Source organism: Poecile atricapillus, chromosome 2 (genome assembly GCF_030490865.1).
Source record: "Poecile atricapillus isolate bPoeAtr1 chromosome 2, bPoeAtr1.hap1, whole genome shotgun sequence".
NCBI lineage: Eukaryota > Metazoa > Chordata > Aves > Passeriformes > Paridae > Poecile > Poecile atricapillus.
The window spans coordinates 52,061,475-52,073,487 of record NC_081250.1 but is presented as its reverse complement, the minus strand read 5'-3'; the positions used below and the strand labels follow the sequence as shown (position 1 = coordinate 52,073,487).

General features: G+C 41.2%; 1 protein-coding gene across 2 annotated transcripts in view; it reads right to left on the bottom strand.

The window, feature by feature from the left end:
* The window catches only part of EGFR (epidermal growth factor receptor), a 154,864-nt gene that overhangs the window by 17,133 nt on the left and 125,718 nt on the right, over positions 1-12,013 (bottom strand). For both annotated transcript variants that reach the window (XM_058832258.1, XM_058832257.1), the window contains exons 15-19: positions 10,855-11,012; positions 5,463-5,498; positions 4,038-4,179; positions 2,249-2,371; positions 939-1,037 (exon numbers count right to left, since the gene is read on the bottom strand). In XM_058832258.1, the coding sequence (XP_058688241.1) occupies positions 939-1,037; positions 2,249-2,371; positions 4,038-4,179; positions 5,463-5,498; positions 10,855-11,012 (558 nt within the window). The remainder of the gene's footprint in view (positions 1-938; positions 1,038-2,248; positions 2,372-4,037; positions 4,180-5,462; positions 5,499-10,854; positions 11,013-12,013) is intronic.

Below are 12,013 nucleotides of genomic sequence, written 5' to 3'. Positions count from 1 at the left end.
AACCAAAATAAAAAAAAAAAAATCCACAATTTTCTCCATGGCTGAAGGACTTGTGTGCTTGACTAACAACATCATCAATTCCAGACAAACAGGTCTATTTGGGACATACCAGGGACAGGACAGAAAGACAGACAGACACACTCTTCTTGTTGCTTAAGACTGAGCCACAGCACGGGAAATCTGAAGTTATACTGAACTTCTGAGTGTTCCTTCCCTCACTCTCACTCACTCACTCCCTTCCTTGTACATAAATTTATATACCCTTGGTGCTGCATGTTCCATGGCTTTGGATCTAGTTAAGATTTTCATCAATTCCCAGTTCAGGAAACTTTGTATTTAGGACTCTGGCTCACTCGTTGTAAACTCATTTGTGAACTCCTAAATCAGTGTCCCATAGCCCTTTCTCCTGTTTTCTGAAGGGATGAGCTATATCCAGTATAATAAAAATCCCAAGCTTCGTTCAGAAGGTGAGATAATTTCTTGCATTCTATGGCAGAGAAATCAGACAGCTGGGATTTTAAAATTTTGTTTTGGATTTATAGCTAATTTAATCAAGCAATTATTTTATGACAATCTGCAGGATTCATAAATCATTATGTCTGTTATTTAGCATAGTTGTACCACCATAATGACAATGAATGCTACAGCTTAAGGCCTGAAATACCAGAATAAAGAAAAAAGAATTAGTTGTAAATGTATGGTCTTGACCACTCCTTAGGTGCTACCCCACAAGTATAAAATCTGTACTTGGATTGGTTCATGAGAGACACAAAAAGCACTTCACAGACTGGGCTGTAAAGTGTAGAACTTCTGGATGAAGAATTGAGTTTAGGATGCAAAATATTTCTTCCCACAGAAAATCCTGAAACCCTTCTAGTTGTTGGAGAAGAAAATCCACAGACCACTGACAACTTGAGAAAACAAACATTGAAACTCACATCAAGTATTTCCTTGTTGGCTTTTGGTGATGTAGCCTCTCTCAACTCTTTAATAGCAACAGGAATTTTAACCTTCTCTCCTTCTGGGATCCAAAGACCCTACCAAAAAGAAGTACAAAGAGTTATTCAGTCCCATACCTAACAAGTTAATTCTCACAGTTACATATATATGTTACATCTTCTGAGTATACTTAAATAGAGCAATGGAAAGAAATGACAGACAAAAATAGGGAAAAAATGTGTCTTGTGTGTATTACTAAATTCCTTCTAATGGCATGGTACTTCTTTTTCAGTCACCTCTACTGTACTTATTTGAAAAAACATGTTCATTACATAAATAGCCCAAGAGATGCATGAAGAACAACTTTTGTGGATGGAAATCTAACTAATTAGAGCATCACAGCAACTGCGCGTGCAAAACCTTGCCACTTCCAATTTATAAATCATGGGATGAAAATAATTAGCATTTTCTCATTAAAACCAGATGACACCTATACTGTACAAATAATCCAGGCCTATATACATGCAGTGTCAGGGAAGCCTATGTCCCACTGGCGCAGTGCTCTACATCTATAGTGTCAGGAGGCCATTTAGGTGGCAGTCAGCAGCATGGCACTGTGAGGAAATGCTGCTGAAATCCCTAGCAGCGCAGATGCACATCTTTTTGTGCTCCTGAAGTTCCTAATCATAGCTGGAAGCCTGATTCAGAATACAGAGCTTTACAAAGAAATATAGGAACCTGCAGTTAATGGAAAAGCCTGAAACATATATCCTGAATAAAAGGAGGAGAACAGAAAAGTGGAACCTGATGAAGAAGCACAGAGGATAAACAAACACAAAGAGAAAAAATAACTTGTGCACCTACACAGCTGGAGGTAAGTGCAGACACTTTCACACATTTGAATCAGTTCTAATGGAAGAACTACTGAAAATTATAAAAAGAAGATCCCAGATGACAGAAAAATGGCTTTGCACTGAGCTTACAAAAGTGCATTTCTTTTTCTTCTTAATATTTACAAAGGGGTGTATTTGTCTGTGGTAGTTTTTAAGCCAAGATATTTATTCTCCAGGTTCAGCAGTATGGCTTTGGCAGCGTTTTAAGTAAACCTTCTCCTGTTACCCAGTTTCTAACAAAACTAATCATGATTGAGTAATCTCTCTACACTTCAATAGATATATACATGCTATAAAATCTACTTAAAAAAAAAAAAATCTACACAATAATTGAAGCTCCCAGTTCTTGCTTTGTCTGGGCAGCTTCTGCAGAAGGGAGCAAGATGAAAAAGGGAATAGAAACATGGTGATCTTACCTTATAAACAGTGCCAAAAGCTCCAGAGCCTAAAACTTTGACCTTTTTAAATTCTGTTTCCTTTAAAATTCTCAGATGAGCCTGGTTTGGTGCCTCCCCACTGGGTGTCAGTGGTTCAACAAGCTGGTGCAGAGAGAATATGATGTTAGAAGGTTACACAGTCTGGAAGGCTGAAAACTTTGTGGAAGCAAATAAATACTTCCTTTAAAATAATGAACATTTGATTCCATGTGAAGTTTTTGGGAAGATAGCTCTGCTCTGATTTGCAGGAATAAAAATATCTGCTCCAAAAGTCAAGCACAGAGTGGCAACAGCCATTTTGAAGGAGAATGAGGCCCTCTTCTCAAATGGAGGCTATGACTTCAAAGTCTTGCAACACATGGCATGAAAAATAATATAATTACCACAGATGCTAAAGGAGATTATTTTTGTTTTGAACTTGTGAATAAAATATTAAAATGTTTAAAATAATAGGCAAGAATCACCTGCAACCTTTCATGTCTGCTCTTGTTTAACTGGATAAAATTCCCATGGTACCAGTGGCTCCCCCACACCATGCGGTGTACAAGCAGCAATTGAAACTCTGACACTGATTCTTTCCTCAAAAATAAAAAGGATGTTGAATTGCCTATTGATTTTTTCAAAATTTTATCTCAGCTGTATTGCAAACAGTGGTAATGCCCTCCAAATATATTTAATGTTTTTATGATGCATAAGCCAGCTTTTTCCTTAGTGTTTTTCCTTTTGCTTTTTCTTAGAATAAAACCATATTTAGCTAGATTCAATTCAATTTTAGAGGACCAGCAGCCTCTCTGTTGTGATGAAATATCTGCATCTTGAGGAGTCCAGAGGGTGCAATATGAGCTGGGCACAAATTGAACTGTACTATCACAACTGCAGAATACAGCAGTATGTAAAATACAGTTTCATAGTGCAATGAAAAACAAGACAGCTTGGATTTTTCTTTCTTTTTTTTAAGGCTATTAGCAGCTGACTCTGCAAAGCTGGCAAGTACAGAAAGAAGCTGCAACTGGGACTTTAGCAGAACATTAAAAACAACTGACTAATTTACTAGAACCGGACTAGAAAGAGAAGGGGGCTAACCACAAAAGAGCAGCTACCACCTAGGATTAGGAATTTTGCTGTATATGAGGTATCCAGAGGATGATGCTATGCATGCACAAAGCCATGCAAAAACCAAAAAGTAGTGCAGAAATCTTGTTCACGCCCAACAGAGTGAACCATTCACTTTGACACCTTTGTGGATTTCTTGTGCTAAAAACAAAACAAAGACAAGACACAAACACTTCCTCAATTCCTTTCCCTCCTCTCCTTTTTTTCCACAGGATAAGGTACACACCTGATGAAGGGGGTAAAATTTTCAAAAGCACCTCAAGGTGCCACAGGAGCCTCAAGGCTTGTCTGGAGGGACACACAATTTGAAGCTGAAGGTCTACACAGGAAGGTAATGTGGACCAGCAAACACATTGCACCTCAACCTGAATGTGTATTTTTTTCTGATTAGACAATCTCAATGACTTTCCTTGGGACTGAGACATCAAAATCCCTTAAATATTTTGCAAATTATATGCAGAGGGATCAGATTTGAGATTGAGGAGGCGTTAGGTGCAATGCCACTCATTCCTTGAGACGCATGGTAGCCGCCGCGTTTCCCATCCCAAGGGATTGCTGTGTTACAAGGCAGATGCAGGTTGCTTTAATCCTCTGGTACAAGGAGGAGGAGGACAGCCACTGCCCCAGATGTAGCAGGGGTGCTGGCAGTGCTCACCTCCCTCTCCTGCAGCAGCCGGCGCAGGGTCCGCTTTCTGACGATGTGGCGTCTCCGCAGGTACAGGCCGATGCCCAGGCCCACCACCACCAGGCACAGGAGACCTCCGACAACACCGGCTGCGATAGATGGGATCTTGGAGCTGCAGCACAGGAGGGGATGCAGAAAGGGAAGAAAATTCTTAGGTGTTAGATTTTAAAGAAGCCCTACAGAGGTTGCAGGAAGCCTTATGTTTTGATCAAATTCTGGACACCCACATAAGGCTATTTGACATTTCAGATTTCTTGGGCGCCTGTATTTTTAAATTCCTCATCCAGAAATCTATTCAAAGTGCTGCTTAATTTCCATCTGAGTTTAAACCACAAGTCTTCATTCTTCCCTCAAACTCACAGTTGGAACTGATCCTCATAGCTTAAGTGAGGGGATTTCTGCTCCCTCTGACAAACCCACCAAGCACATGAGCATCAAATCTGCGATGCCTCTGTGTGCCAGCCAGCTGTGGGCAGCCCTTGTGTGATCAGAGACAAAAAGCATGTGGAGAGAAGGATCTCAGAAAGGCAGACACAGTTGTGGTACCAGCAGCGCAGCTGACATCCCCCCATTATTGGTGGGGGGCAAGGCATGCTGTAAGGGTCGCACTGAATGTCAGATCATCTGTCTTCCTTACAAGGACAAATGTCTGAAGCCAGGTATTGTGTACCATCCCCACTGTACACACAGATTTATTAAAGCCTGGGTAATTGCAAATTTAAGTTGAAAGGAAAAACCTGTTTTCCACGGTTGTTTTTTGGTCTGTAGAGATTCTTCCCAGCATTTTTCTAAGTTGCCCCAGGGATTACTATTAAATGCAGTCACTTTTTAACAGCACTTCTAGGCTGAATTTATCATGCCATAGCATGACTTTGTGGCCAGAAACTAAATCCCTCTCAGTCAGAGAAGACTGTTTGCTTGCTGCATGACCTCGAGCACATCATGAAGCCAAACAGTGTGATGTAAGATCCAGTCTGAGTGTGACGAATGAGCATCCATCTGGGCACACAGTATTTGGAGATTTAGAGATCACAGGGCTGGAAAAGACCCTCTGCATCTCTGAGTCTCCAGTAACACAGGCAACTATATCATTCCTAAACATATCTCTCTCTGCCCTTAATCCTTTCTTTTTCCATCTCCTCTTTTTATTATTCAGTAACAGATCCCTGGCCTCACCTTGACAAAAATTGTAGGCAGAACAAGATTTCAAAGTCTTGTGCCAGTAGCAGTATTTCTCAGTTCTTTAAACCATTTTTATATCTGTCACTTCCCTGTAAACAGCTGAAGACTTTAGTCCCAGCCTTGCAGTGTCCAGTGTGGAAATGTAAACACACACACACACACACACACATTCTTTCCAGCTCTGCCATTAATTGTAGCAGATGAAATACTCACCCATTTGGACAGCCTTCAAGACCTGGCCCTTTGCACCTGTAAAAACAAATGAACATTACAAACATAGTAGCTCTGGCCTACATACTTCTGTAATTCCAACTAAGAAGAGTGCTACTAGTTTTAAAGTTTGTGTTTCAGAGCAGTCCAAGTGTTAACACAGGAATTTATAATAGTCATACACTTCATTGAATATCAGTCAACAACCTTGCTGCAAAATCTTTAACCGAGGGAAATAGCTATGCTGCATACTTAGTTAAAAGAATGTTTTAAAACAATGTTTTAGTATGTGGTAGAAGTGGGGGAGGACACAGATACACAAAATTAATGGATTTCCTGTCTCAGTGCAGAGCCTAAGGCTGACTGTGGATGAGGACAGAAGTAGCCTCCTCCTACATGGACAGAAATACATTTGGAAACATATCACTGCAGACCCTCCTGCATAATCCTTGTTTCCTGATAAGGTAAAGATTTTAATTTCCAGGCTTTCTATTGCAATGAAAAACTTGGGTAGCAGATACATGGACTTTCATCAAAAAATGGGATTTGACAGCACTCTCTTGGGCTACATGGCATGTGTCCATGGCATTTTTCTTTAAGAATCCAAAGTCTTATGTTACTGGTAATGTAAACAGGTACAATCATTATCCAGAGAGCCAGGAACTCTACTAGAAACTCATTCACCCTCCATTTGAGTTTAAAATGCTCAAAATTTTGGCAGCACAGTGCAAAAAAAAAAAATAATAAAAAACACAGATGAAGACAGTGACTCTGTTCACTTGATGGTCTAATGAGTGTGAAAGGCCCAGTGCATTCCCCAAGTGCTGCTGGGCTATGAGATGTATGCTCTTCATGGGAATTGTGGTCGTTGTGGTGTCTGCTGAGGAAGAAGAGCATTACTGAGAGGGTGACATCACCTCTGGAAAACAGAGCACAGGAAAGAGTAAAGTCCAGTTTGTGGTATCTGCTCCCTGTGCTGACTTAAAGAAAATGGATTATCCCAAAACAGCTCCAGAGGAGGTCAAGTAGGGGGTAAGGAGTGAGCCCATGCCAGGAAAACTGCTCTGGAATCCCTCTCACTGAGAGGAGGAAATATTTCAAAATGCCAGGTAGAATTGCAGATCTTCTCTCATAACTTAGTCTGGGTCTGGGGAAGGGAGAGGTGAAGCAACCGCTCATTTTATTGGGTTTTAGTTTGTTTGTTTGTTTGTTTTCATTACTCGGATCTTCCCTTGTATATTTGCCTTGTTTCTGGGCCAACACAGTGCTCCAAGACCCAGCATCTGGAAGGTCTTGTAAGTTCACTGGGCTCCCATGCAGGAATGTGCATCCTGGTGTCCTGGACATGCTGGAAGTGCTGTGCATACCAATTCCCGGATTCCGGGTCCTCGGCCTCGTTAGCTTTCCTACCAGCATACAGCTTGCTTTGTTTCTTCAGTTGTGTAACTGAGCACAGAGAGGCTGCACGTGCAGAGAGCAGAGCCACCAGCTTGCTTATCATAGAAAGCAGATCTTGCCAGATCTTCTCTCTTCAGGTGCTCAATGGAAAACTGATCTAGGGCTCCAGACCTCATCCAGTCATAGTCTGCCTCCCAGATAAGAATTTCTAATGCAACAAAGCATGTGCAGCTGCTCTTGATATGAATATGAAATTAGAAAACCTCACCCAATTTCAGAACATGGTTACTGTCCCTCAAAGTGTCTCTTCCTCAAAATTCTGGTTTGCCATGCTACTTTAAGATGGCAAGTTCTCTATGTGCTTCCTAGCAGCAAAAAAACTAGCTGAGGTGATTGTAGCTGCAGTCTGAGGATTGACTGACCACTTCTCTTACACATCAAAGTAGAGGTGAGAGACCTGCAGACTTGTGTCAGTCCCCTTCCTTTCCCCACACAAATCCATCAATATGAAGTCTCATAAGAAAAACTAAAAAGGTGTTTGGGAAGAAATAGAGATCAGCTTGTACTTTTCAAATCCCACTTGTTTTTCTTGATTAATGTCACAAGTCAGAGAAGTAACAAAGCCCATAAGAATTATCACTCCAGGACTATATATAACTATCTCTCTTAATGTGAAATTTTATGATGACACCCTACATAAGTAACCCAGATTTTACGGAATTTAAACAATCACGTTTTCCATTCCTAAGTAATTTTTCTTCTGCTTACAGAAACCAAAATGAGAAACGTGACCTTATGTTAAGAAGTAACTCAAGATCTTATGGATATATGAGATGAATATAACAGAAGTTGCAGTCTTTGATATATTTCTCTACTTATTGGAAAATTAGTTCTGTGTACAGCTCCTGAAAACTACTTCATCCTGAACTACACATTTTATCCAGCTATGTAAATACTACTTGTCCCAGTGCAGACCCAGCTGTTTGTTTCCCAAATTCATCAAGATTCTAACAACTTTCTCCTTGACCTATAGTTCCTAATTTGATGTAATACAGTCAAGTTGTTATAATTGATGGCCTTCCAGGCGGGACTCACACTGTAACAGCCAAAGTGACTTCACAATCATAAAAGAACTGGAAAATAATTTTTAAATATTTTTAAACTTTACAAAAATTTTACTTTGTCCTTTATTTCTAAGTAACCTTCCAAGAGTGACAAAGGCATAGAACTTGTGCTGTGCTTCTGGAGCCTTCCCTCTCAGATCCCCTGGCCACTTTCTCATCTCCCCCAAAAATCCCTTAGCATTTAAAATGACGATGGGTGAGACACAGAGTGTTGATAACTGTGGATGCAGGCAGGATGTGCCAGCCAGTGGTATTTGCTACAGCGGTAGCTTCTTCTCCTCCTTCCTTATCCACCCCAGTGGCTGTGTCTGAGTTTATTTCCTGTACTCTGTGTGACTGGCAAGAGAAAATCAAATCCTTCAGCACTGAGAAGATTAATTAAGATGATGAGTGTCTTTAATTGATGAACATATGGGGTAATTCCAGGACTTCTGAGATGTTGCTTTCTTTATCGTAGAATATATTCTCAGCTATACTAGAGGCAGGGCAAAAGGAAGCTTGTGTACAAAATCCCCAAGAGAATACAGAAGAATTGGGAGAGAAGGGGTCTTATGGACTAAACAGGAGAAAGCATCCCTCATTCTGTTTCTCAATGAAGGCTGAAAAATGGACTCAGCCAAGAAAGTGAGAATCAAAGGAATTCTTCGTGGCATTACAAAAAAAGCAATGTACGACCAGTATGCATACCTAAAAAGAAAAAATGAAATTTGTGACAAAGCTCTACTGGGAGGAGAAGTCTATTACTTGAAGCTTCTTCAAATAAGGAAAACAGAGAGAGATCCTGGGAACCTTTGCTTGCATGACTACTGAAGTCAGCACACTTAATCATGCTGATAAGATTTTGTGGGCTCTAGCCGTGAAATTGGACAGGGACAGAAATGAAGTTGTTTCTTGTCTTGCAGGAATCGCTGAGACTGTGGTTTCTAAGGATGCAAAAGCTTTGTGAGACAGATGTTTTCCACCCACTGCTGAACAGATCCATTCCCACAGCAAAATGAGGGAAAGGCGTGAAGAGAAATGGCATTGCTGATGGATTGCCTTCAGAGGGACAATGCTGTGCCTGACTGCAAGTTTCCATATTATAACCCTGACACTGAATCCCTACTCATCCATGGCCACAGATGTCCCATCTGTATAGCAAATATTGCAACACTACTTCCTTCTAGCTCTTTGAGCCCTTCAGGGATACAGCCTATTTCACCTGACACATTCGGGCACCAACTCAAATTGGGCTAATGAGCATGTTCACAATGTAACTGATGCAAACTCAGCCCAGCTCTTTCATGTGAAAGATGAAATTGATGCTACTTTTTATGTTCTGCCTTAATAACACAGGGCCAAATACACTGAGGCATGGGTACCCTCATTTAAAAAAAGTCTCCTTACCTCATCTCCTGCCTGACTCTTGTGGTTCCCCCATCCACTGCTAAAGCAAGGCAGGAATTGACTTCTTCTCTGATCAATTCTGTTTGGGGAACTTGCTTGTGCACTAAGAGCCACTGTGTGGCTTGTTTTACATCCCTGTCTGGCAAATTATATTCTCCAAATCTGCATTTGAGTCTAGTGTTTGATCTCACTACCGAGGCCGCACAGTATAAAAAAAGCCATGTTCAGATTTTGTTACTCATTGCACTATTCCACTAATCAGCTGCATTTCTATGTGGCCAGTTAGAAGGAGGGTATTGGACTACTGTGGCCAGTTCAAATCAGTAGGGACTACTGGGGTCATTATTAAAGAGCAAACTTACTATGATCCCTTTCCAGCTGAGAAAATTTCTTCTTGGGTTTGCAGTGAGAAGCCCTGATAAGCTTTGTCTGTGACTATAGCAAAAGCAGGGGCTATTGCTGTAAATGTGGCAAATCCACCAGGCTGGTATAACTACTGTCTGAAAACCACTGCACCGAATTCCACGAGCACTAGAAAAGGTTGTTACCTGCTGATTCCACCCTTTATTTCCTTTTTTCCATGAAGGTGGGGAACTGGCAGTTGGATTAGCTAATATACAATGTGATGGCTGGCCACAACTCCTCTCTTGCAACACTTATTGCAAGCATATTATAGAAGGATTTTTGATCAGACACACTTGCAGGGTAAAAGGCAGAGGCCTCTGATGGAAAATACACCAAACATGGGCTAGCTTTTTGCTCTGAAAGCATCACAGTTCAATAACCAGCTCTCAAACACTAAAACATTTCCTTGTGCATCCCATGTCTTCTGTAGGTTGGAAATCAGGAGAGGAGACCACTATTACTTGTGATGTAGGTTAAACAGGTCAAATCACACCTTGATACAGGTGAATTGTATCAATGGCTCATGTAGACTGGATTTACTGTGATGCTTGTTAAAAAAGCCACACTCACAAGGCTTTAAACTCAGGCCAAGTGCTAGCATACAGAAAGAAGGAAAAAAAGAAAACCACTGTGTTACCCCACTGGGATTTCCCTCCTGAAAGTTGAAAGGTGCAGAGAAAAATGGGTCCTGGGAACCCAGCATCCACCAGATGTCACTGATGTTCCTCTCAAAACCAGACAACACAGCAACATGCCAGGTGGGAAAAAAAAAAGGTGTACCACTGGTGGTTGAGTCCTGTAAAATTCTTTTCTCAAGTTATCAAACAAGCGTACTTAAAAACCCTTAAACCATTCTTTTTTTCTTTCCTTCTGCATAAAGACAAAGCATCACTGACCTTTCCCTACTTAAAAAATTTGCCACACTCTGCTCACATTAACTGTGTCCTCCTGACCTCTCTTGCTCCCTGCTAGTTCTTCTCAGTGGTTTGACATGGGATCTCATCAGGAAGAGAAAGAGCCCGAGACAAGCTGTTTCTCTTTCTTTTCTTCCTTGTCGCCATTCAGTCCCAGGTTCTACTCACCCCCGGGTGCAGTTTGGATGGCAGAGCTGGCAAACATTATTCCCATCGGCATATTTCCAGACGAGGGTGTCATTCTCACCCAGAACGCCTGCTGGGCAGGATTTCACACAGTGGGGGCCATCTATAAAATGGGCACACTTCATGCAATTGTCAGGGCCCTGCAGAGAGAAACAACTTGTTTATAATGCCCTTACATCAGCCTATTCAGGAGGAAATTCAGAAGATAAATCTAAATGCCTTCCACTGCTGGAAGTTTTCAGTATTGTCTGCTTTTATTACCTTGCTACCTGATATTCTTGCAAATAATTGCTCTTGTAGGATGGACCATACAAAAGACAGCTCCTGGTGCTTAAAGCTAATATTTTCTTGCAATACAATGTTGCTTCTTTTTTTCCCTCTGCCTTCTGTCTGGTTGGAAAACTTGCATTTTGCATTTTAAATGGGGAAGAATTTAATGACACCTTGATAAGGGTTATCTGAAAAGCAGACAGCTTGGTTGCTACCTGGTGCAATCTACTGTCACATAGTTTAAAGTAGTAGATATACACCTCCTGATACCTCCCTGAAATACCGGAATAAAATCATTACTTTTCTGGTTTGTCAGCACAGGTTCTTTCCTCTGTTAGGAAGAAGCAGCATAGGATGATGAACGCAACCCAAGCACTTTCATGCATTTTTTTTTCCACTTTGAAAAGCAGTTAAGTTTGTATTTAAAGGCATTGCCTTCAGCCATTTTTGGCAGAACTGTTTTTATTAAGACTGTAACAGCACCATGAACGACCTAAATATTTTAAAACAGGAGAACCAGCAATTGTGGGTCAAATTCTACTATGGAGAAAGACCAGACCAGATCCACAGTGCTGGTTGCAGTGGGGACAAAAGTAAGACACGCTATAGGAAGATTATTTTAATCACTGTAATGTGTAAGGGCCACTATAATAGACTACTAGATGCTAGGCAAATATGGACCAGGGGGTCACTGCCTGAAGGAGTTTATAATGTAAATAACATCCTGGAGGCCATGGTGCTAGGAGGGAGGATGGAAATGCTTCACATTACTGAGCAGTGACTCTTCAAACTGAAGATGGGTGTCCTTGTTCTTGACAGGACAGGGTTAATTTTTGCAGTAGCCGGGAGAGGCATGGCTAGGACATGGGGG